A 27,172-nucleotide genomic window follows, 5' to 3' on the forward strand; every position below is an offset into this window, starting at 1 on the left:
TCAGTATCCAATGCTTGTCATAAGAGGCAAGGGTGATGTCGGGTGGTCAGGCTTCCTGATTTGGTTGACACATGTAATCGTATCCCAATTGGATTGATCACTGGATTGTCTGGTTCAGACTCGATTATTTACAGACCGCCGCCATATAGCTGGAATATGGCTGAGTGCGGCGTTAAACAACGAACCAACCAAGTGTTATAACTCTTCAATATGGAATCCTGTAGGGACATTGTTGCATTGTCACTCTCACAAAAACGAGCAAAAAGTGGCAAAATTAACAAAAGTACGACAACGCGACATTTTGGCCATTTGTCGAATTGTCGCGTTGTCGCTCTTTGGTTAATTTTGCCAGTTTTTCTTTGTTTTTGTGAGGGCGACAATGTCCCTTCTGTGATTCCATACTTCAAATACAGAAGTCCGCCTGTGTGTGGCTTTAGGATACTGTCAGTGAAATACTGAAATATTGCCGATGCGACTTAATCATTAATCTCGCATTCGAAGGAGGGATGAAAGTACAGAGAAGTACATGGATGAATACACCCGCACTCGCTGCCATGATTATGCACACGCTCAAACATGCACGCACGCACCGACACAGCTATGGCTGACTGACAGATGAGTACCAATAAATCGAGCGACCGACCAACCGACCACTCACTCACTCTGCCAAATCAATCAATCAATCAATCAGCATCTGCAGATAGAACATGGAAGATGGTCAAGGACGAATCCAGATAATGGCTAAGGGAAGAGTGTGCATAACGAGATGGAGCACCTTGGCCAAGGGATCCGTATCTCCCAGTGACTGAGTGAGTTTAGTTTTACGCCGCACTCAGCAATATTCCAGCTATATGGCGGCGGTCTGTAAGTAATCGAGTCTGGACCAGACAATCAAGTGATCAATAGCATGAGCATCGATCTATGCAATTGAGAACCGATGACATGTGTCAACCAAGCCAGTGGGCCTGACCACCCGATCCCGTTAGTCGCCTCTTACAACAAGCATGGGTTACTGAAGATCAATTCTTACCCGGACCTTCACGGGTGTATCTCCCAGGTATAAATGAAGAACTACTGATGCATATGTTATTCATCCATTTTATTCATATATAATAACCAAGTATTGTGTTATTACACTATGTAAAAAGAGAAACGGTGCAAGGCCTCATGTTGTTCGAAGGCACTGATCAAGCTTCAGAAATCGTCAGACATAACCACTTTGAAGCAGTGGATTAATGACGTCATTGACAGTGTAAGTGACGATAAGGGCAAGGTAATTATACCAGACATACCACAGTGTTTCCTAAGTGACAAGACGGTTTTCAATGGAAATATGAACTTAACAGTGTACGACTGACCCCTACAATAATTCACGCTTAGCTGTGTTTAAACACTTATGTCCAACAGATTCAATTAGAGCAATGGAACTTATGGCCTAAGGTTGGGAAATGCTGTGGTATGTGAACATATCTTCCAGTATATGAGTCTATCGCCACTGATATCTGTAAGCGTTACCATGGTATCTGTATATCCACCTCATACTGTTTGCTGTAATAGCGTCTAGTATAGCCTAGTCGTGACAATATTCACGCAGTTCGGTAAATGAGCATCTGTTGTAGCAGCACTCGCAGACAAAGCCTTGTTCACTCGTCCGCTTTCCCAGGTAAGAAAGGGCCTCTCGCTTTGGGGAGGCGAACTTGACCGGTTCCAACGATGGGTCATCGTCTGAAAATTATGGACAGCACTTGGTAGTGGATGAAACACATGCACAAATCATGTCTGGGGCAAATGAGAGACTGGGCTTCAATTAAAACTAAACGCTTGACCCAAGTTGGTTGGTTGTTGTTTAACGCCGCACTCAGCAATATTCCAGCTATATGGCGGCGGGTTGACAACAATCGAATCTGGACCAGACAATCCAGTGATCAATAGCGGTAGCATAGATCTACGCAAATGGGATACGATGACATGTGTCTTACAACAAGCACATTGGTTGCTGAAGACCAATTCTAATCCGGGTCTTCACGGGTCGCTTGACAAAAGAATGTATACACTGCCTCTGATGAGGGCTAAAAATTCATGTCATACAGGCATCTAGGTTGTGTGTTGGAACGTTTTCAATTTGAATGTCAAATCCAGAGTATACCATATTTTGCTTACACCTTACAACGAGTAAAACTATTAATACTGTTTGAATAAGACTAAGAAAAGTGATTATAAGTAGAAGTCCAGATTTTCAATGAGTATGGATATGTCTACCCATACTGTGTAATAACAGGATTAAATTAAACGGTCCAGTATGGGTTTGTTAATACGGTACTTCCGGGTTACGGACTCACGGTGGTGTCACTTTTGGTGGGGAATATATCAAAACTCAAGTGTTGTTATGGGTACCCTTCTGAACTGATGTTACACCCTATAAGATCAATGACAGGTCTTTCTTTGGGCTATTTGACGGCAGTCTGTAAATAATCGAGTCTGGAACAGACAATCCAGTGAGTGACAGCATGAGCATCGAGCATCGCAATTGGGATATGATGACGTGGCAACCAAGTCAGTGAGGGTGACCACCCGATCCCGTTCATTGCCTGTAACGCTGAGCAACAGCTGTTGGGGATCAGTTACAATCAGGCTGGATGCGACATACACAGCATCTGACGATACACGATGAAACTATGAGGGGAAAGTAGCCACAGCTTATTCTGATCTCTGGATACCCGTGAAGATCCGGGTTAGAATTGATCTTCAGCAACCCATGCTTGTAAGAGGCGACTAACAGGATCGGGTGACCAGGCTCGTTGACTTGGTTGACACATGTCATCGTATCTCAATTGCATAGATCGATGCTCTTGCTGTTGACCACTGGATTGTCTGGTCCAGATCTGATTACCCACAGACCGCCACCATATAGATAGAATATTGCTGAGTGCGGCGTAAAACTAAACTCACTCACTCTGATCTCTGGTGGGGCGGTGGGTAGCCTAGTGGTCAATGGCCAAGCGTTCGCTCTCTCGCCGAAGTGTCGGGTTCGATTCTCCACAAGGGTACAATACGTGAAACCGTGATATGTATGGCGATATTATTGCTAAAAGTAGCTTAAAACTGAACTCACTCACTCCATCACTGTGGTACACTACTTACTCAGGAAGCGTACACTCCTCTTGCGCCCGTAAGAACCTCGACACACCATGTCCACCATGTCTGATGCTCGTGGGCCACACAAACCGCCGGGTGAAGGCTGCCGGTCATCAAGGAAGCAGGTGTGTTCATAATAGGCATTGACTGGGCACACCCCGCACACGAGACAAAGAGCCAGAGCTAAGGACACGGCGATAGCGATGTCCATAGCTGAAACGAGATTGAATATCAGCAATCAATAGGGTACAATAAGTTTTGTTCTTTCCCGGTGTACCCTGAGATGATATTGCTTGAATGTTGGTAAATGTAAGGGTGAGTAGGTGAGATAGTTAATAAACAAACCCGGTATGTTACAGCATGGCAGATCTCGGGGTGGTGTCTGTGTGTGTGTGTTGATGAATTCATGAGCAGGGGTATGGCGTTGTTGAAAATCCCAGAAAGAAAATCAGGCGAATCTGAAATTCAAGCCTGCAATCCCTGGGTCCTGGCGCGCGTAAGGGACACAACTCTGCACGGGAATTCCGGCTTTCTAGAAGACTGACCCTTTAAATAGTTTATTATTAAAAATTGCCAATATCCATTTACACATAATTTTGAAACGTTATCACAATTATACTAATTTTTAGAATATGACATCTAACATTTGATTGCCTTTTACCTGAAACTTTCTGAATCCTCATTTTTCGCTTAATTCACGCTGAAGACACGGATTCGATTCCCCACATTGGTACAGTGTGTGAAACCAATTTCTGGTGTCACCAGCCGTGATATTGTTGGAATATTGCTGAAAGCGGCGTAAAACCAGACTTACGGACTCACTCAAGTGTTAGAGGTAGTCATCTGATAACTATTATAATTGTTGATAGTGTTCCTAAATTCTTACGAATACGTCCCTCTAACACTTGATTGCTAAATCCAAAATAGGCTTGTGGGCCCAGGGTACCCCCAAACTAGGTTAGAAGGACAACCATAAAACTCACAAATAAAAGGGGCGGTAGGGTAACCTAGTGGATAAAGCGTTCGGTCGTCACGCCGAAGGCACGGGTTCGATTCCCCACATGGGTACAATATGTGAAGCCCATTTCTGGTCTCTCCCGTCGTGATATTGCTGGAATAATGCTAAAAGCGACGTACAATCCAACTCACCCACCCATAAAAAAAAATGTTAACTGATAAGACAAATGGAAATGCGTTTGGTTGTTCTGACAACACTTGAGAGCGTCTCTTCCTGCTGTATTTAATATATTGGTTGACTTTGACGTCTGGTTGACGATATTTCTAATGACGCCATGGTGGATAACTACTAAGAGAACTGGCCTCATCTCTAGAATATTGATGTGGACTGGAGGAGCTTACATCCAGAGACCTGGCGCCATCTTGTCTTTGAGATGAGCACCCTGTCCTGTGAGTGCAGCGTCTGTGAAGAGGTGGCCATCTGGCATCCTGGTTGGAGTCCCATGGATGACGTTGTGAGGAATATTGCACCATCGAGGTCCTTTAACACTAGGTTCCCGATCCACAAAACGTTCCTAGCGCTACGACATTCGTAAGCCTATGATAAACTATAGAAAGCTTTATGGATCGCGACCCAGATCCGTAGGCACTATGTCGAGTCTAGCTGTACCCAAGTTGTTGTTTTTTATAATTTAAGTCTTTTATTTCCCATTTTTATGTATTACAAAGGTAGATATACAGTAATATGTATAAATCTACATAACATTACTTTTTGGGGCATGGTAGTATAGCATATTTTTAGTGAGATTTTGAATTATGATGTACACATAGCGCTAATTTCATCAGGTTGTACACAAGTTAGTTGATTTTAGTTGGTCCAATCTTTAATATATATAAAATGCAGATGGCCTCTGGATGTAAAAGAAGTGAGAGCTCCCAGTAACGGCATCCATCTACTGACTGACTGACTGACTGACTGAGTTTGGTTTTACGCCGCTTTTAGCAATATTCCAGCAACATCACGGCGGGGGACACCAGAAATGGGCTTCACACATTGTACCCATGTGGGGATTCGAACCCGGGTCTTCGGCGTGACGAGCCAACGCTTTAACCATTAGGCTACCCCACCGCCCCGCATCCATCTACATTGAGTATGAGGAGATCGCTGAAACGTCATAAAATTGGATCTGACCTGTCGATAACAATCCTCTGGAGGATAAACTAGGCTTCGAAAGTTTTCGAGTATTGCTCCAATATATTTCTGCACTTTCTAGGGTGAAGCACTGATGTCTTCCGGATGAACAGGGAACCCAAAATTCCCTAAAGAAATCCAGCAGATATTAAGAGTCTTCTAAACAGGCATCCGCGTCGGCGTTTTGACACAGGAAATCGTCCAGGTACCCATGAAGCTATATACGTTTCATACGTAAGTATGCTTGGATTGGAGTTGTGATGATGGTGGATAGTCACGGGGTGTAGGTATCTCTGAGAGTCTAGAACGTTTATATACGCATCCTGCAGGTCTATGGATAATAGAGTCCTCTATAGATATCGGGGTTTTGCTGAGGTTCCATATATACTCCATTTGAAACTTTTGAGGTCGTCTAAGGTATACCCGGTTGAGGATAATCATCATGATGTCTGTTGAATCCTTCTTAGGGACCTGCGGGGCGGTGGGGTAGCCTAGTGGTTAAAGCGTTGGCTCGTCACGCCGAACACCCGGGTTCGAATCCCCACATGGGCACAATGTGTGAAACCTATTTCTGGTGTCCCCCGCCGTGATGTTGCTGGAATAGTGCTAAAGGCGGCGTAAAACTAAACTCAGTCAGTCAGTCTTAGGGACCTGCAAGACTTGAGAGAAACACCCTGGTCTGGGCTTCAAAGTATCCAATTCGATGACAGTTCTCAGATCAAAGAATTTGTTATGCTATGGCTGTCATCGCCGCTGGAAACTTTGGTTCCCAGAACTGATGCCGATATCCTGCTGGGTGTGTCATCCACGGTACCTGTCTGCGTATTGCAGGCGGTATCCTTCCTTTGATAACTTTGACGATCCACTGATCCGTCCTTATGATCAAAACCTGATAAATGCCCACTGGACCCTGAAACACATTTGTAGGAACTAGGGGCATCTCCCAAGCATGATGATTGTCTATAGCCAAGGTCCAGGTGCGTCCTACTAATGTCTGGGAAGATCGAGATGAGTCAAGTCGATTTAGGCCCCGGCGTCCCATCCTTCTTGACCTGAAATCCTTTCCCGTTTCCCTTGGAATGAGACTTGGGCTTGTTTCTGCTGTCCTGTCGGGGAGCCAGTCCCCAGAACCTATTCTCTGGCCTGGTTCCAGAGAGCCCTGACAATAGGGATTACTCTGTTGAAGTTGCGATGAGGAAACCGATGTTCGAGCCTGATGGAACTTTGATGGTTTGTTGTTTAACGTCGCACTCAGCAATATTCCAGCTATATCACGGCGGAGTACACCAGAAATGGGCTTCACGGCGAAGTGCCGTGACCTACGCACGGGTCCAAGAGGACATCTAGTACAGCCTTGACCGTAACATGGAATTGTCTGAGGATTCCGTACTTGATTCCATGGATGTCAAATCAGGATCGTGCGAAGCGTCTGTAAAATGTTCCATATGACTACGTTTGTCTGTTGTTCAACGCCACACTCGGCAATATTCCAGCTGTTGACTGCAGGTCTGTAGGTATTCGAGTCTGGCCCAGAAAACCCAGTGATTAACATCATAGGCATCGATCTACGCAATTGGCACAGGATGGGATGTGAGCCTTACCACCCGATCCCGTTGGTTGCCTCTTACAACAAGCATGGGTTGTTAAGGTCAGTTGTTAACCGGATCTTAACCGTAACATTTATCAAACACGCAAGAGTGAGTGAGTGAGTGGGTTTAGTTTTACGCCGCACTCAGCAATATTCCAGCTATATGGCGGTGGTCTGTAAATAATCGAGTCTGGACCAGACAATCCAGTGATCAACAGCATGAGGATCAATCTGCGCAACTGGGAACCGATGACATGTGTCAACCAAGTCAGCGAACCTGACCACCCGATCCCGTTAGTCGCCTCTTACGACAAGCATGGGTTACTGAAGGCTCATTCTAACCCGGACCTTCACGGGTCCAAACACGCAAGAGTAATATCTATTGAATTTTAACAAGAAAACGTCAATATTGAAAAGAATAGGTTTTATTGCCACTTAATGTTCGTAAATTCAAATATGCATTGGTATTTCTTTCCGTATTTCTTTATTTATTTTCTCATTATCTATTTTTCTATTTATTTATTTATTATTTCTTTCTTTCTTTACTTACTTCCCAATTGCGCAGATCGATGCTCAGGCTGTTGATCACTGGACTGTTTGGTCCAGACTCGATTATTTACTTTTGAATTCCGTTGTTTTACAGACAGTGATCACTTTGATGTCTATTAAGAGTCGTATCTAAGGATTTAACGCTTGTGGTATCTCGCACGTGCGGTCCAAGCTGCCCTTGCATCCCGTGCAGCTTCTCTCCTGCCAACACGTTGACTGCCTTCGATTATGAAAACTGTCCGTGCAGCCCGTTCCAGAAAATCTCTCTCCGATCCCGTTGTCTCTTTTGAGATGTCCCCCACAAGATGGCGCTGAAATTCGATCCGCTATAACTTTACCTAATCTCAAAAAGGGTTAAGGACCGCCAACAAGGCCTGGGTTTAACAGCCAAAGGGGTCTACGGATGGGCGTGCCAGGATCAGATAGAACAGAAGGGGAAGCGGGACGCCTAGCTACTCCATGTCCGACTGATTTTCTGTGATAATATTTGCGTTTTCAGACACCTTGACTGGAATCCTGGGTCGCAGCTTTTCTTCGCCATCTTTTTTTGGTTTTGAGCTTTTGTAACGACCATCTTCATCAGCCACTTCTCAAAAGTCTTGCGACGCAGGGCCAAAGAGTGCCAACACACTCCAATGATTTCCTGCTTGCTGAGCAATTTTGGATCCTAGTGGGAAGACGAAATGTATTTAGTGCCCTTAGATTTACCCATGATAATCAAATAAGATGCCGAACACTGGAACTATCTTTGGACAATTATGAGTTTTCCCCCGCGCTTAGGAGAGATAACTCATGCGGATAGCGCTTGAGGGACCACTAGAAACAAAGACAATACAAAACTATTGAAAGTATTTGAGCTAAATCTGTGGATTCAGAAACAGGTTTCAGGACAAAAGGCAATCAAGTGCTACAAGTATTATTCTAAGAATTATTTTCATTGTTGACAACGTTCCAAGATTATGTGTAATTGGAGATTGGCAATTTGTTTTAAAAACACGATTTGACGGGAAGGGAAGGCAATCAAGTGAAAGAATCGCTTATTGTCCAGACAACATGCGCATATAGTTTAAAAACCCTAGTTTCACAAATATTGGAAACGCCTGCGGGAAGACAACATACAACCATTCAAACTGTCTTCTCACAGAATGTCATCATTCATTGCCACGAGAAACACTATTCCCCTAATGACTAAGAGCAAATAACTCACGAGGTACCAGTCGTGTCGTGAAGCATTACTAGCCTGCAAACCTAGTTTTTGAGTGCGAGGAACACAAAAGAGATGGCATGGTAATAAAACACCACCAGTGTGCAATACTAATACATCAGCTTCGGCGTTATACGGTTTCCAGCTCGTCAAGAGCCCCAGTACAACGCGAAAGCTGATTAAATGTCTAGAACGCGCTCGCGAAGGTCACACACTGACATATATGAAGCGTGATGTTTCTAGTTATATGGATCCCTTATCATAAATTGTGAAACATAATGTCAAAATATGACGTGATAAATTCCCCAACGCGATAGCACTTATAATGAGTTTGTAGCTTGTAGCCTAGTGGTTAAAGGGTTCGCCGATAACGTCCGTAACTCTGAAGGCGCGGTGGGGTAGCCTAGCGGTTAAAGTGTTCACTCGTCACGCCGAAGACCTGGGTTCGATTCCCCACATTCCCGAGTACAATGTGAAGCCCATTTCTGGTGTCCTCCGCCGTGATATTGCTGAAATATTGCTAAAAGCGGCATGAAACCATACTCACTCACTCAATAACTTTAGGGACGAAACACGATTATTGAATGTCTTGGGCGTAAGGAGTGGTGGGGTAGCCAAGTGGTGAAAGAGTTCGCTCGTCATGCCGAAGGCCCGGGTTCGATTCCCGACATGGGTACAATTTGTGAAGCCCATTTCTCGTGTCCCTCGTCGTGATATTGCTGGAATATTGCTAAAAGCGGCTTAAGACTAAACTCACTCATTCTTGGGCATAACCCCTCCTTGGCAGGTGTTACAGCTATACCACAGCAGGGAAGCTTTAAGTTGTGGAAAGCCTAAAAGCTTCCAGGTAGGCGTGAGGCAAGACGGGTGCCACAGGCTCGGCTCGGGTCCGACAAGACGGGTGCGAGCGGTTTTAACCCGTGATTAGCTGATACCAGTGCACAAATTAACGGAGCTGCACAGTGAATTTAGGTGATAATTACACGTGCCTGAGTCTCTGTATATACTGAAATCCACTAGAAACGCACCACCCTGGTATGATTGATCACGGAATATGCAAAATGAACACAAAACTGTGCTTGAACTCATCTGATAGCGACAGATAAACGTGATGCACACCGAAAAGCACGTGCTAGCTGTGTGATCACGTGACCCGCATTTGCTGAAAATAACTTATCACGTGCAGATCGCGTGAAAATGCGGTTCCACGACACATTGACAGGTCATTTAACTGTGTTCCAAAATCACGCCTTAATTTTATACAGCAAAACAGCTGGTAAACGTCAGGAGGCGAGAAGGTTTAATCGTCATAATTCAACAAACGTCATTTTATTACAGCGCCTCGACAAACTGGCACAACACGTGATCGACCACGCCCAGGACAACTACGTGTCACGACCCCGGCCCAAGATCGTCACGTCGTCCCCACACATTTGAAGAACAGGCTCAAGCCTCAGATCTTGATTGACAATTCCAGTGTCAGTAGGGACGGTGAGGTAGCCAAGTGGTTAAAGCGTTCTTCGTAACGCCGATTCTCCAAATGGGTACAATGTGTGGATCCCATTTCTAGTGTTCATCGCCGTGATATTGCTGGAATATTGCTAAAAGCGGCGTAAAACTAAAATCACTCACTCACTCAGTGGGGACAAGTTCATTTCTTCATCTATCAGGGAGATATAACGTATTTGTTTGTCTGGCGTCGTCAGCATTTTCTAGGCATTGTGACAACAACTGACTCATTTGACTGGTTGATTCCTTAATTTATTCTGCCTACGTTCCGAGCGAGAGACGTTTTAAGGTGCTTAAAATATGTCCTAGTCTCAAGAAGAAGAATGAGGTTCACACATTTTGATGCATTAGGTTTCATTACGATAGGGACCATTTCTATAGTATGCATCGCCATGACTTCGGGTAAACATGGTCGCCTCCGCGGTGTAGTGGTTAGAGCGTCCGCCCGGAGATCGGAAGGTCGCGGGTTCGATCCCCGGCCACGTCATACCAAAAGACAGTATAATAAGGTACTTGTTGGTCCCTGCCTGGTGCTCGGCATTAATAGGTAGAAGAAGGACTGGTCAGCTCGGAGTCAGTATGATGTGTCTGAGTGGGGTATTCATGCTTAACCAGCTTAAGGCTGGGCTAGTACAAGCAGCCACACATACTATACACACGCATGCACGTCGTCATATGAGCGAAATATTCTTAAGTACGACGTTGAACCCCACTTCACCTCACCTCTCTTGAAGCTGATAGTCTACCAAACCACAAAGACGAGAAACAATTTTGATTATGGTCACCTGGGTCTCCAAGACGTCAGAGTATGGTCAAACAGTTTGGTCACCCAGGTAACGTTGACGATATCGTTTCTCAAACATTTGTTTAAAATTTAGATTGATATAAATAAAATACATCCTCCAATTATGAAATACGGGTAAGTGTATTTATTTTGTTTCTGTGCCTATTTTGTACATTTTAAAGATGATATGAATGTGACCGTTTTAATTAGACAGGAGAATGTTGCTCAGTGCTACAGTGTGTACAATGATTAATTTGAATATATGTTACACAAAATGGGTTAAATATACATACAGGGAAGCAACTTGGGTCTTGATTCAGTAGTCCGGACTATTCGCAATCCGGACGAATTTACTGAGAAACGCAACCGTCCGTATTAACGAGGCTTCACTGTAATTCTAAATACCTTCCCCTCAATAATTACAGAATGAGGTCAATAACAATTTTTAAACTCTTACTCTAAAACTTTAAAATCGCTACAGGTATATACATGGAGTAGAATATATACGTGATATACAAAGTGTGTGTTCAATGAGCTAAACTCGCTAAATTGAAATTAAAACCGAACGCAGATTTTAAATGTTAACTTCAGGACTTTTAAATCCCAAGTTTCCCGAGCTTGATTTTGAACACACCGGGTATGTACACAATACATGTTGTAACGGTTTTTTAAATTAATAATTTATGTTGTGATTTAAAATATTTCTTTTGCTGAAAATCACCCCGTCTCAATACAAATTCCTAGAATCTGCTAACAAATCAGGAGCTAAAGGGATTGAACTAGATCTTCGACAAAAGAATTATTTGAATAATATAACTTCGTGTTCCTAGGAAATATCAAACAAGCTGCAACTAAACTTTGAGATAGCACATAATTGGCCGACTGTATTCGTCCAGACAACATTTTATGATGCTTTCATGCATTCAATTAATTGACTACCTAGTTTGGGTAAAACGGATTTTGTTCTTGACACTTTTATAAAACGTGTTTCAATTATATCAGATTGGATTGGTGACGGGTCGATTTGGGAGGACACTCCGACATAATGTAGGTCTTATAAATTAGACGTCAACAACTCTCGCAAAACCCATTAACACTGATATGGTAATATTAAACATGAAACATTATCATGACAAAACCGGGACTAAATTCCGCACAGCGAATTTAGAGAGGGGCCTTTTTACATAGCATAATATGTTTTAAAATTACGAATGCAAAAAAATCAAAAACCTTTTCACCTTTAATTCATATAAAACACTTATATAACATTTTGACCAACATAACAGTTGACAAAACACAGCTTGTTACGAGGCTTATACGTTAAAGTCTACCTAGTTAAATAAACGAACGTCAAACTATCGACTTACCTGACAGTGCAGAGAGCTTCCTTAATTAACAATCACCTTGCTTTGACGTCCTCTGGGGGAAACGCAACGTCTTTATACGCTCCTTGTATCGCGCCATTTGCTGGAAGAAGCCGTATCGGCGCTTTCAATATCCGCCAAGGTTTGCGTAAAAGTCTTAGGAAGCAAACTAGAGACTTGAAATGGGTTCTGTTCCGTGAAATATTGTTATGTTTTAGCGCGCGAGACAGGAAAGGTATATTTATATTCCTGCCGCGACAACGTGGAGGCGGGTGGGAGGTGAATGATGGCGGCATAGTAAGGTTAAAGACAGGACCAGAGAAATGATTGTAATGTCCTTATGCAACCTATTTTGTAATGAATTCTTTTCACGAAATATGACAGGCGTCGGAAATGGCCGACGAGGTAGGTGCAAAATACATGACGTTAATAACTTTACAAAGTTGAAATCACGTCATTTGTTGAAAACTTTTGCAATGTATTTTTAGTACTTTACATAACACGTGTTCATCAAGATGGTAGGGCCTGTCAGTCTTTACTGCAGTCAGACATGGAGCCTGTCACATGATGTCTTTTCCTTTATTAATGGTAAGACAGATTCACCAGTTTTTGATTGGCATTCTAGAAGTCGCCTATACAGAATAAGAAGTTGTATATCCATTAAAATATTCCTCATCCTCCAGTTTCACCAAGTTGGAGAATAGAATGATGAAGGATTTAGCTAGTTGGGGCATTGTGATGAAGGATGCAGAGGGATAACGGGAAAGATTAAAGAAGCAGGAGAATTGAATCATGAAGAATTCAATTGGTTGGGGTCAAAATGATGCAGGATTCAGGGAGTAGAGAAGAATGTGATGATTTCAGGGGGATAGGAGAAAAAAGTGATGAAGGATGCAGAGGTAGAGCATAAAGTAATGAAGCATGGAGGGGTAGAGAAGAATGTGATGATGATTTCAGGGGATATGAGAAAAAATGTGATTCAGGGGTATGAGACAAAGTGATGAAGGATGCAGATGTAGGGGACAAAGTGATGAAGAATGTATGGAGTAGATGATAAAGTGATGGAGGATGTAGAGGTATGAGACAAAGTGATGAAGGATGGATGGAGTTGAGGAGAAAGTGATGAAGGATTCGGGGGTAGAAGAAAAAAGTGATGGAGGATGCAGAGATAGGGGACAAAGTGATGGAGGATGCAGAGGTAGGAGACAAAGTGATGAAGGATGGATGGAGTTGAGGAGAAAGTGATGAAGGATTCGGGGGGTAGAAGAAAAAAGTGATGAATGATGTAGAGGTAGGAGACAAAGTGATGAAGGATTCAGAGATAGGGGACAAAGTCATGGAGGATGTAGAGGTAGGAGACAAAGTGATGAAGGATGCAGAGATGGGGACAAAGTCATGGAGGATGCAGAGGTAGGAGACAAAAGTGATAAAAGGTTGTAGAGGTAGGAGACAAAGTGATGAAGGATTCAGTGAGTAGAGGAGAAATTGATGAAGGACACACAGCGATGAATGGGGCAGTAGGGGATAAAGCGATGAAGAATTCAGTGGTTGGTGACTTAGCGATGAATGAATTCGGGATAGGGGAAGTACCTCTGAATTGACTGAATCTCATCTTAGACTTTGTACAGCTAACCGTTATATTGGGAAATATTGTGGTCAAGTGTGTTGAACGCCTTTCACTCACTCACTCACGCACTGTGTGTAGTCTACACGTTTGATAAAGCCATATGGATCGTGACAGAAAACATTTCACTGATTGTACTTTAGACATTAGGTGTACCATAAAATCTACATTAAACAATATTAATTGTAATTACGTCATTCGCCTATTGTGTCCCGAGTGTCTTTACAAAATATACGTTCCTTAAGGAAACAGTGACGTGCGTGAGAACAAAATTATTGTTTCCTACTTCAATTTCTTATACTCAAAATGTCTGCTTTGGCAAATCTCGTCAGTGTTTGGTCTTTGTGCTATGGAGTACACTGGTCACGAGACACGGGGACACTGTCTATAAATTGGGGTCATGGAAAGCAATCATTTCATACAACCGTCTGGTGTTGGGATTGGTTGACACTTCCAAGGTGAGCACATATTCCTACTTTTTAAGACTTCGGCCTTCGAGCATTAAGGTGTTAATTGCATTAACATAATTGCCGTCCTCTTCATATTCTCTTGTCGTTCTTGGGATAAATCACCACTGATCACAGGAACTTTGGAGAGCATCCCTAATCTCACAGCACAGTATGTAATGTTTATATACGCATATATATCACAAGTAAAAGGTCATTTTAATTTTTATTTTTTTTATACGTTTTGAACTTCTTGTTTACTTTTGAAGCGACAATGGGATAACCTTGTGGTTCCTGCATTCGCAGAGGGTGTGGGATTATCCGACGTTGCATCTTTCACCTTTTCATAGATATATACATTGCACAAGCTTCATTTAATAATTAATGCGTATTACATTACTGATTTCGGTTTCTGCAATGAAATTTTATGTTTTTCATGTTTGCGAAATAGCCACAACTCATCACTAAATGAGCCCACCTGTGATCGGGTGTAAAACCTTGGAGTCAACTTTGTGTCCAGACTTTTCAGTGTTGTCAAAATCCCTAGTATACAGTACACCACCCTGTGCACTTAAAAGAACCCACGAATCCGTTGGTATATGAACAGATGGTGGCCACATGAATACGTGCAAACACCTAGTTGCAGATACAGCAACGTGCATAAAACTTGGACAAAGTACTGTAACTATGTGTCCCAGTACACCCAGCTGTGAATGGGTACTTCGTTAAGATGAGGCAGCCGCAATAACTCGGTGCGCCTTGTGGCAGCAAGAGTTGTATGATCCCCGGGGAGTTGAGATTGATAATGCGATGTGCCGTTGAGATTGACATCCAATGATCGAGGGAACACTCCGACGCCTTGAACATGTACTAGTTACGTGGATATGTGCGCTATATAAATATCCTATAATAATAATTAAAGTATAAGTAACGTGTATTTGGGATTACATGGTTGCCTCAGTGTGAGAGTGCGAGTTTGAATCCCAGATGAGACTCAATAAGAACGAACTAGAATCTGTTCTTTACACCGAGAAAGTGTAAACATATGTTGAATTTGGCTTCTTCTAGAGGCATTATGTTTTCATAGTTTCGGCCATTGGAGCCGTGCCAAATTACAATTGTTCACAATGGACTTGATCCAGACTACCAGTTGTCAGACTTCCGCGGTGGCTGATTGGATCGCTGACTTTTCGTACTGGCGATGTCTCACCCTGTGGGTGCAATCTGTGGTTATCTGAAAAGTGCAATCCCAAATATAACATAATACGTTGCTTCTGAACTCTTTGCGGGCGGGGGGTAGTCTTGTGGTTTAGGCGTACGCTCGTCACGCCAAAGACCCGAGTTCGGTTCCCTGGACACAATGTGTGAAGCCCATTTCTGGTGTCTCCCGCCATGATATTGCTGGAATATTGCTAAAAGCGGCGTAAAAATATACTCACTCACTGAACCCTTTCTAAAAGGCTTTGTGTGTTACACGATATAATGTATAAAATGAATTATTCTTACATTTTACCCGAAAAGGAAGATGAGCACGATCATTTATATCGTAATATCTACTGTATTTCTAACAATGTTTAACATCGACATCTGGAATATGATGAACTCACTGTGAAGGTCTACTTTTGCAGGTTGAAATGATCAGGTTGGTTTGTCTGACTCTCCTGCTGTTGGACGTGGTGTCACGTGTTGAAACAGGTAGGATAACGGTACAGGTGATATGAAAACATAAGCATAGGGTATTGCCATTTGTGACTGGTGTTTTGTACCGTGAGCATGTGGTTAAGAACATACATGTATGTGACATGGTCTGTTGTGACGTGGCGTTGTAGACCCGTGAAGGTCAGGGTTAGAATATTGATCTTCAGTAACCCATGCTTGTCGTAAGGGGCGACTAACGGGATCGGGTGGTCAGGCTCGCTGGACGTTTGTGACAGGTGTGGCTTTCGTTGCAAAAACTCGTCCGGATAAATGCTGGTTCAATACCATTACCAAGTAACCAAGTGATAAGTGTGTGGGCCTCTGTGTGTGTGTGTGCGTGCGTGCGTGCGTGTGTGTGTATGTGTGTGTGCGTGACGGATACGTTACCTTTTCGCGAAACCCAAGTGGGCTGGTTGATATAATAACAAGTACTGAATTATGAATGAAATAACGAAGATGTGAAGTGTGTGCGTGTGTGCGTTTGGCTGCATATACCAGCCCGGAAAATTAGATACTATTAGCAGCTGAGACACAGTGCCACAGTTTTTACATACCGCACTCAGACTCAGAATACAGACGCCGTGCTGACCAATCCATTTTCGATCCTTTTTATGACCAGTGCAGGCAGCCATTCTGCCTGTACAATCTTTTAAGGATGTAACGCCTCATGCTCAGTTTGATGACAACCTGGCAATCATTAAGATAATTCAGTTCGAAACAAAATAAGCTCTATTTGTAAAACAACTGTGTTCTAAAAGGAAAATAATAGGCGGTGGGTTAGCCTAGTGGTTAAGGCGTTCGCTCGTCACGCCGAAGACCCGTGTTTGATTCCCCAGATGGGCACGATATGTGAAGCCAATGTCTGGTGTCCCCGCCGTGAAATTGCTGGAATATTGCCAAAAGCGGCGTAAAATCAAACTCACTCACTCATGTGAAGTTCCTGTTTTACATTGACCTCCAGCAACTAACAGGATCGGGTGGTCAGGCTTGCTGACTTGATCGATACATGTTCTTCTCTGCCAATGACGTAGATCGATGCTCATGGTGTCAATCACTGGCTTGTATGGTCAAGGAATGTTACTGGTCAGGGATCTGATCCACAACACATTCGTAGCACTACGGTATTCGTAAGCCTAATTTATTATAAACTATAGAGTTACGACTATCTTAAGTAGCGCTAAGAGTGCCTCGGAAATCTAGGTCCAGGGCCCACATTTTCGAAGCTCTCTTAGCGCTAAGATAGTCGTAAGCTATAATGTTAATGTATTGCACTTAAAACTATCTTAGCACTAAGAGAGCTTCGAAAATCTAGGTCCAGGGTCCCAATCTACAAAGAGTTGGTACATGTCGCCATACGACATTCGTAAGCCTTTGAAAAAACTTTAGAAATACGACAGGTTACGAACGCTTTGTGGATCGGGACCATGGGAGGTAGTATACTGAAGGTAGTATACTGAATTAAGTATGATGTGGAATTGAAACATATGCACCAATTTATAACTGTTTCCGCACAACTATATAATGTAACATCATTCTTTGACTGGCAGCAGTTTCGTTCACAATTATCTCAATTCAGTTTGTAACTATCACTCAAATCGTTCACATTTTATGACAGATATATATTGTACTGAAATTTCTGGCAACGTGGGGCGGTGGGGTTGCCAAGTGGTTAAAGCGTTCGCTCGTCACGCCGAAGACCCGGGTTCGATTCCCAACATGGGTACTATGTGGAAGCCCATTTCCGGTGTCCCCAGCCGTGATATTGCTAGAATATTGCTAAAATCGGTGTAAAACTTATCACTCACTTTGGTAACGTATCTTGCGTGACATTGTTATTTTAATTTTGATGTGAGTGAGTGAGTTTAGTTTTACCCCGCTACCCCAATAATTTTGATGTGAACCATCCTGTAATAAACAATAACGTATTGTGGTGTTTGACTTTTTAGGATCGTATGTTTTTATGGCGGACAGGTAGCTTTCCTTTGCATGTTTGTGTGCCTGCTACCGCGCTTGAGAAAGGTACACTGCATTTAAGCGAGCACCTGCTATTATTTTTTGTGGTTATTCGTGAACACATGCTCATAATCACAGTTTTGTCAATTATATTTTGTAGGATCCAGTATGACTGAAAAGATAAACGACCGACAACAGAGGACGTTGACCAAGCTGATAACGCTGAACAAAAAAGGTATATTGTTATTATTATTATTATTGGCGTTTATCATGGTTGTATTACTCTTTCTGTTTCCAATCTCTCCTTGAAGTTTCATTCCGAGGTAAAAAACATAGTTTTTTAATTAAAAGAAAGTTTATATTACGTAAAATGAACAGTTACTGTACTTACACTTGCACTTGTACTCGAAGAATACGTATACGTGTTTGTATTTTTAGATCTAAATATAATTTGATTTAGAATTTATGAATATAAAAAAGCATAACACACAACTGGTGATGGGTAGTTCAGGCAACTCATCTTTGAAAATCAACAAAGTTTGTTTCCTTTACAAATACGCAGCACTTTAACATTGTATTTTCGCTTCATTATTTCTTACTACAGTCATCAATGAACAAATTGTTTTGAGCAGAATTACCTAACCCCAGATTTCTTTTTACGAACTTCAGCAGGAATGGGAAATGATTGATTGGACATAATCAAATTTAACAACAGTTCTTTTCATTTTCAATCATAGTAATAAAATAATGTGTAAAAAGGATACTTGACTGATCCCAAAACTTGAATACACAATATATAATATAAACAGAGTGTTTGACAATTCTCATGTCATCTTACTGCTCTTCTAATGAAATAATTTACAGAGAACAGAAGGGAGCAAAGGAAGGGATGTTGGGGATGCAAGGATCAACTTCTTGTACAAAAAAAGACTTTGGAAGAGGATAAAACATATTACCGTTACCTCTCCATGCGCTGGATTGACTACAAAGAAGCATATGACTGTCCCTCACGGATGGATCCTGAAGTCTCTTGATTGTATTGACCTTTCTGAGCGACTGCCTGATTTACTCAGGTCTGTAATGAGTTGCTGGTCAACCCAACTTGAGATGTTCTCACAAGGGCAGGTGCAGACTTCGGAATCTATTCCAATCAGAAGGGGAATATTCCAGGGGGAATTAACTCCTTTGCTTTACATCCATGTACTTTCATTTACATGGATGATATCGAGCTCCTTGCCAAAATTCAAAACAAACTTCGGGCAGAGTATAAATCTCGCTCAGAGAAAATCTGGAGCTCATTGCTAAATGCTCGAAACAAGGTCAAACCTACCAATACTTTTGCTGTGCCAGTCCTTTCCTACTCCTTTGGAGTAGTTGATTAGACAAAACAAGATATCCAAAGTCTTGACCACCTGACCAGAAGGATCATGTCCGATAACAGAGCCCACCACCCTCGGTCCTCTCTTAATCGTTTATATATGCCAATCAATTCTGGAGGTCGGGGTTTGATTAATGTGCCTGCTCTTCATGATAGAATTTTAGTATGTACTATTGTACATATTTATTTATCGGACGATCCTCTGGTGATGCATGTCAAGACTCATAATGAAAACAAGGAAGTTCACAGCTAAACGTGCCAAGGTTTCAGGATCTGAAATTTTGAGGTTGATTTTGTTGATGGCGATGTACTTCTTGACGGTATAACGATGGGAGTAAACCAGGTGAAGTTATTCTCCAAGGCTGCCCAGAGCTGGTCATTTGTGGCGACGCTTTCTGAGAAACCATTGCACCGTGTGTACATGCAGTGTGTGGAACAGAACAGTAATCTCACCGACTCCTTCGCCTGGATGAAGTCGGCTGGTCTTAAATGTGAAACTGAGGGCTTTCATTTTGCTGCTCATGACGTCACATCCCACTCGCAATCGCCAAAATGTAATTCTTAAAGAAAATAACAATATGAAATTTACAGAGACTGCCCACACATCGTTAGTAGACGCCCTTCCTTGGCACAAACAGCATATCTAATACGACATGATGACATGGCTCGCTGTTTCTACTACAGTCTTCGCCTTGCCTGTGGCTTTGACTCCGAAGTCTATCCATGGTACGACCCTGAACATGTCCAGGGCGTCAAGGAAAATCGTGCTTATAGACTTCTTTGGAACAGACCTATATACAACTTGAGATGAATCCCAGCCAACAAACCTGATCTTATCCTTTTTGATAAAGCCAATGAATTATCAATATCATTGAATTTCTGTCCTTTTGTCAGTTACGTGATTGGCAAAATTCTGGAAAAGCATTCTAAATATGCGGACCTCGCCTTGGAAATGTCTCGCTTACATCAAGTACACTGTCGTCAGGCTCCCCATTGTTCTCGGTGCCCTTGGTTTGGTACCTTCTGATCTCTTGGCGCAGATCAGGAGAGTGCCCAGGTTCTCCACCGGGAGTATAGCCCTTCTGACGCTCTGGGTAATGCAGAAGGCTGCAGTGTTGGGGTAGTCTACACATTCTCCGGAAATTTCTTGGTGGGTTCGACTAGGCAGCGCTTCCTGGGACAAGTACCATTCGTTGTCTGGACTGCGTGAAGAGGGGGCAAGAGCCCTAAGCTGATGATGTCCAAGGATCACCCGAACCCTCTCTGCTGCATACTATTTTCAATCTGTAACATAGTAACAATAAGATAACTACAGTAAACCACGGTACACACGAACTCAAAGTTCATAAATTCTACCTCGTTATTCTGGTAGATCGTTTTGTGCATTTCGACGAAGCAAGTGGCTACTAAATCTAGTTCGATATGTCCATCAGTTTGTAATAAGCGTGCTAGTTATAAACATTATAAGTTGTTCACTGGTCTCGAGGGGGACCTGGGCTGATGCACCCTCGATGTTTGTTTATGCGAGGGGAACATAAAGAAACATCGAGGGTACATCAACCCATGGGCCCCGAGGGACCAGTGAACAATGTATTTAGCTTACCAAATACCTCAATGGAAATTTTGAACTGTTTGAAGCACAGGTATCGGATCATAGTATGGAGTACCAGACGATAAGACAATCATTTTAGAGTTATCTCCCTTCCATCGATTTGCATTCGCAAAACATCGGTAATTTCCATACATCATACGTGATTCAATGTTATTTGAGATAAAGAATTACTACTACGAAGTACCAAATGAGTTCGGCATTCCCAGCGGGGTTCATAGAAAATGTTACTCGATTGTAAGCGGGGTACATTGAAAATAATAGGAGAGCGCTAAGCCATTCAGAAAACGACATCTATGTGTGAGGCAAGATAAAGATTACTCTACTTATGTACTACCTTATTCCCTTGGAAATTAGAGATATGTATCGGTCGAACTATCAATGCACAAATCTACTGGTTTCTCCTTCCTTCCGCAAACCATCATGCTAAGGCCAGATAAGATCCGGGTTAGAATTGGTCTCCAGCAATCCATGCTTGTCGTAAGAGGCGACTAACGGGATCGGGTGGTCAGGCTCGCTGACTTGGTTGACACATGTCATCGTATCCCAGTTGCTTAGATCGATGCTCATGCTGTTGATCACTGGATTGTCTGGTCCCTACTCGATTATTTACAGACCGCAGCCGTAAGTGCTGGAATATTGCTAATTGCGGTGTTAAACAACCAAGAAACCAGCCAACCAACTTTCTCCGGTTCCTATCAGTCCAAACTTTCACTGCACATTCGACTGAGTACAGCCTTAAAAATACATGCATGTATAATATAATTGATACTTCATTATATTGAAATCGACAGCGAAAAGATGGCTACATCATTTGGAGAAAAGTGCTGGGCGGGAGAATGATGACTACACGTCAGAACGGGAGGAAGAAATGGGGCATCGAAGCCAAAGGCGTCAAAGTAAGCTTCTCCATTTGTACTGGAAACACGAGCACGTGGCCGGTGGGGATATCTCGTCAGCATAAGGCCCCAGCGCAATATATAGGTGGGGTGGAGGGGTAGCCTAGTGGCTAAAGCGTTTGTTCATCACATAGAATGCATGTTCGATTCCCCACATGGGTACAACGTGTTAAGCCCATTTCTGGTGTTACCCGCCGAGATGGAATATTGCTAAAAGCGGCGTAAAACCATATTCACTCGCTCCCTAATAAACGTCATAGGAGTCGCTACGTAAGTGAGTGAGTGACTTTAGTTTTGCGCCGCACTCAGCACAATTCCAGCTATATGGCGGCGGTCTGTAAATAATAGAGTCTTGACCAGACAATCCAGTGATCAACATCATGAGCATCGATATACGTAATTTGGATGCGATGACATGTGTCAACCAAGTCAGCGAGCGTGACCATCCGATCCCGTTAGTCGCCTCTTACGACAAGCATGGGTTGTTGACGATCAGTTCTAACCCGGATCTTCACGGGTCCGCTACGTAAGTGCGATGTGAATGTGACGTTAACGCCAGTCCACTTCACCGTAGAACCGTAATCTGTTTCAGGCTGTTTAACTTGGCGGGGCTGAGCAGCAATCGTTAAATGTTTGATTAGTTGTCAGAATGGCCCATACAGTGTGAGTGAGTTAGCTTAGTTTTACGCCGCTTTTAGCAATATTCTAGCAATATCAATGCGAGGGATACGAGAAATGTGGGGAATCGAACCCGGGTCTTCGGTGTGACGAGCGTGGCATTATGTAAAGTCAACAACTTAGTCCTATTCAAAATTAAAATGTGAATTTGTATGGACATTCAAAGTCACTACCGACTTTCATCTTTATTGAGTCTAAGTACTTACTGAAAATCCTTTGTCTCTTTTGCAGGCAGAGCTGAAGAAGATGAACAGTGTTTGTATATTTCTTGTCATCTTTTGTTTTAGTATAGCTAAATTTGTGTCGTATGTCTGTGTCAGCGATGCTGGGTGCGTGGCTCAATCTCTACTGAGTCCAGTTCTTGTTGAAAATCCATGTAGAGAGACAGGATGACGTCGCCGGGGGCTTATATTTGTTTGTTTGTTTGTTTTACGCCGCACTCAGCAATATTCCAGCTATATGGCTGCGATCTGTAGATAATCGAATCTGGGACAGACAGTCCAGTGATCAAGATCATGAGGATCGATCTACGCAATTAGGGACCGATGACATGTGAGCCTGACCACCTGATCCCGTTTGTCGCCTCTTTCAAGAAGCATGGGGTGCTGAAATTCTAACTCGATCTCTCCATCTGGCTCGACAGTAGTTACATACATTTTGTTCAATGTTATGCATCCACATCCGACACGATATATGAACATCCTTGGAAAAGTTTTGAGACACACAGCTAATAATAACCCCCTCCCATTTTTTACATATTTTTTCAAATCCACAACGATAGGTCAGAAAGCATTCATGTTTTACAGTTAAACATCATTTATTTGTCACAACTGTTTTCTGTGCATGAATTGTAATCTCCTTTTACGTGAATTTCTTCTGTAGTTGAGGCTCTTCTCGGTCACATCTTCGGCCGAACGTAAGACGAAGGAACAGGTATTTTTTTATTCGTCCTTTTAAAGCTATTGCAAAAATTACATGTACGTGCACTTCCTTTAGCACTCATACCTACATGTACTTACCTTCATCACCTACGTGTACCTACCTTCATCATCTTATGGCTGAGCGAAAGGCAAAAGAACAGGAATGTTTTATACGTCAGAGGCGTTTTTTAAGCTATTTCAAATGTTACAGGTACGTGTACTTCCTTAAACACTCATAGTCACATGTAATTACCTTCATCACCAACACCTACATGTACTTACCTTCATCACCAACACCTACATGTACTAACCTTCATCACCAGCACCTACATGTCCTAACCTTCATCACCAACACCTACATGTACTAACCTTCATCACCAACACCTACATGTACTAACCTTCATCACCAACACCTACATGTACTAACCTTCATCACCAACACCTACATGTACTAACCTTCATCACCAACACCTACATGTACTAACCTTCATCACCAACACCTACATGTACTTACCTTCATCACCAACACCTACATGTACTTACCTTCATCACCAACACCTACATGTACTAACCTTCATCACCAACAACACATACATGTACATACACCCATGTACACCTTCATCACCAACACCTACATGTACTTACCTTCATCACCAACACCTACATGTACTTACCTTCATCACCCACACCTACATGTACTTACCTTCATCACCAACACCTACATGTAATTACCTTCATCACCAACACCTACATGTACTTACCTTCATCACCAACACCTACATGTACTTACCTTCATCACCAACACCTACATGTAATTTACCTTCATCACCAACACCTACATGTACTTACTTTCATCACCAACACCTACATGTACTAACCTTTCATCACCAACACCTACATGTAACCTTCATCACCAACACCTGCATGTACATGTACTACATTCATCATCACCAACACCTACATGTACTTTCATCACCCAAACCTACGTGTACTTACTTTCATCACCCAAACCTACGTGTACTTACTTTCATCACCCAAACCTACGTGTACTTACTTTCATCACCCAAACCTAAGTGTACTTACTTTCATCACCCAAACCTACGTGTACTTACTTTCATCACCAAAACCTACGTGTACTTTCTTTCATCACCAAAACTCTATAACTTTACTTTTTTCATCACCCAAACCTACGTGTGTACTTACTTTCATCACCCAAACCTACGTGTACTTACTTTCACCCATCACCCAAACCTACGTGTACTTTCTTTCATCACCCAGACCTACGTGTACTTATTTTCATCACCCAAACCTACGTGTACTTTCTTTCGTCACCCAAACCTACGTGTACTTTTTCATCACCCAAACACCAACACGTGTACTTACTTTCATCACCCACACCTACATGTACTTACTTTCATCACCAACACCTACATGTACTTACTTTCATCACCAACACCTACATGTACTTACCTTCATCACCAACACCTACATGTACTTACCTTCATCACCACACACCTACATGTACTTACTTTCATCACCCAAACCTACGTGTACTAACTTTCATCACCCAAACCTACGTGTACTTACTTTCATCACCCAAACCTACGTGTACTTACTTTCATCACCCAAACCTACGTGTACTTACTTTCATCACCCAAACCTACGTGTACTTACTTTCATCACCCAAACCTACGTGTACTTACTTTCATCACCCAAACCTACGTGTACTTACTTTCATCACCCAAACCTACGTGTACTTACTTTCATCACCCAAACCTACGTGTACTTACTTTCATCACCCAAACCTACGTGTACTTACTTTCATCACCCAAACCTACGTGTACTTTCTTTCATCACCCAAACCTACGTGTACTTACTTTCATCACCCAAACCTACGTGTACTTACTTCCATCACCCAAACCTACGTGTACTTACTTTCATCACCCAAACCTACGTGTACTTACTTTCATCACCCAAGCCTACGTGAATTCCAGAAACATATATGACATTCCTCACCACTTTCCTACTTTGTCAACAAGTCAGAGTTCTTAACTTCTACTGAATCTTTTCAGAAACATTGTCCTAGAATTACAACACTGTTTAGCGTACACTGCCATAGATCTGTTATACCTTTGCTTCCTTTCATCACTCACAACCAACAGTAACTTACCTTAAACTCGCTTCTACGTGACATTTCACTTAACGTTATACTTAGTGCTTACTTACATTATTTATTTAATTAATACATGCAAACCTGCAAACATTTAATCTCAACACTCACACCTCCATGCACTTAACTTCAACACCCAGAGCTACAAACACTCAACTTCAACACTCACACCTACATGCGCTTAACTTCAACACGCACTTCAACTTCAACAAGAGCTACATGCACTCAACTTCAACACTCACACCTACATGCGCTTAACTTCAACACCCAGAGCTACAAACACTCAACTTCAACACTCACACCTACATGCACTTAACCTCAACACCAAGAGCTACAAACACTCAACTTCAACACTCACAACTTCGCTTAACTCACCAAGAGCTACAAACACTCAACTTAACTTCACACCTACATGAGCTTAACAAACACCTCAAGAGCTTCATGCACTCAACTCAACACCTACATGCACTTAACCTCAACACCCAGAGCTACAAACACTCAACTTCAACACTCACACCTACATGCGCTTAACTTCAACACCCAGAGCTACAAACACTCAACTTCAACGCTCACACCTACATGCACTTAACCTCAACACCCAGAGCTACAAACAGCTACACACCTAACACTTAACTTCAACACTACAAACACTCAACTTCAACACTCACACCTACATGCACTTAACTTCAACACCAAGAGCTACATGCACTCAACTTCAACACTCACACCTCCATGCGCTTAACCTCAACATCCAGAGCTACAAACACTCAACTTCAACACTCACACCTACATGCACTGAACCTCAACATTTAGAGCTACATGCACTTAACTTCAACAATCTTATGCATGCACTTAACATCAACACTTACAGCTACATTAAAACTGATGAACTGGTCCTATTTTAATTTTATACAATAGAATTTACGGTAACAATTAACACTTTTCATTTTCAGCCCCCGTAACACCTCCAGGACAAGGCTGTGAGATGTTTTTGTAATAATGGGGATAGATGCACTCATTTCCTGATAATAAAGATCTGTTTGCAAATATTCATGTCGTTATTCATTTAGTTTTTAGTGTCATAAGTTTATTCGGAAATAATATGACATTATAGACTGGGTTGGATTAGAGGATACGACAAAGGAGCAAAGTGGTTGATCTCAACTTTGATTCAAGAAATTAGATGATTGCAATTTAGACGTTAATTGAAAATGATTTCACATCTTTGGTTTACTGTCAACAATGTCCTTTGTGTGAAATAAGAAATGAATATTTGAGATAACTTAATCACAAATGGGACATGTCCAGCCGGGAGAATAATCTGTCTCAATTCTGAGAAGAATCCATTTTGAACAAAAGGCAAAATGTCAGTGAAATGGATGGATCACACAAATTAGTCAGTGAAATGGATTGATCACACAAATTAGTCAGTGAAATGGATGGATCACACAAATTAGTGAGTGAAATGGATGGATCACACAAATTAGTAGTGACACCAGGTGTTTACGAAAAAGG

General features: G+C 42.3%; 2 protein-coding genes across 8 annotated transcripts; one reads left to right on the top strand and one right to left on the bottom strand.

Annotated features, from left to right (window-relative positions):
* Window positions 1-1,084: 1,084 nt before the first annotated feature.
* Window positions 1,085-12,417, bottom strand: LOC124271354 (con-Ins Im1-like). 6 transcript variants are annotated; one of them, XM_046706449.1, is made up of 3 exons: window positions 12,286-12,417; window positions 3,142-3,348; window positions 1,085-1,725 (listed from the first exon to the last, which is right to left on the bottom strand). In XM_046706449.1, the coding sequence occupies exons 2-3, from the start codon at window positions 3,344-3,346 to the stop codon at window positions 1,571-1,573; spliced, it is 360 nt and encodes a 119-aa protein (XP_046562405.1). In that variant the 5' UTR covers window positions 3,347-3,348; window positions 12,286-12,417; the 3' UTR covers window positions 1,085-1,570. The 6 variants fall into 6 exon arrangements, with proteins under 6 accessions (XP_046562405.1, XP_046562403.1, XP_046562408.1 ...); XM_046706447.1 differs by lacking the exon at window positions 12,286-12,417 and adding an exon at window positions 9,383-9,558; XM_046706452.1 differs by lacking the exon at window positions 12,286-12,417 and adding an exon at window positions 8,541-8,566.
* On the top strand, window positions 9,818-26,706 carry LOC124271353. Of its 2 annotated transcripts, XM_046706445.1 has the most exons (8): window positions 9,818-9,847; window positions 9,964-10,121; window positions 15,981-16,047; window positions 18,164-18,238; window positions 21,785-21,889; window positions 22,799-22,822; window positions 23,450-23,500; window positions 26,611-26,706. In XM_046706445.1, the coding sequence occupies exons 1-7, from the start codon at window positions 9,823-9,825 to the stop codon at window positions 23,485-23,487; spliced, it is 492 nt and encodes a 163-aa protein (XP_046562401.1). In that variant the 5' UTR covers window positions 9,818-9,822; the 3' UTR covers window positions 23,488-23,500; window positions 26,611-26,706. The 2 variants fall into 2 exon arrangements, with proteins under 2 accessions (XP_046562401.1, XP_046562402.1); XM_046706446.1 differs by lacking the exon at window positions 15,981-16,047 and having other exon boundaries at window positions 9,964-10,116.
* The last annotated feature ends 466 nt before the right edge of the window (window positions 26,707-27,172 follow it).

This window comes from Haliotis rubra, unplaced genomic scaffold (genome assembly GCF_003918875.1).
Source record: "Haliotis rubra isolate DU_JTF1 unplaced genomic scaffold, ASM391887v1 Scf16, whole genome shotgun sequence".
Classification (NCBI taxonomy): domain Eukaryota; kingdom Metazoa; phylum Mollusca; class Gastropoda; order Lepetellida; family Haliotidae; genus Haliotis; species Haliotis rubra.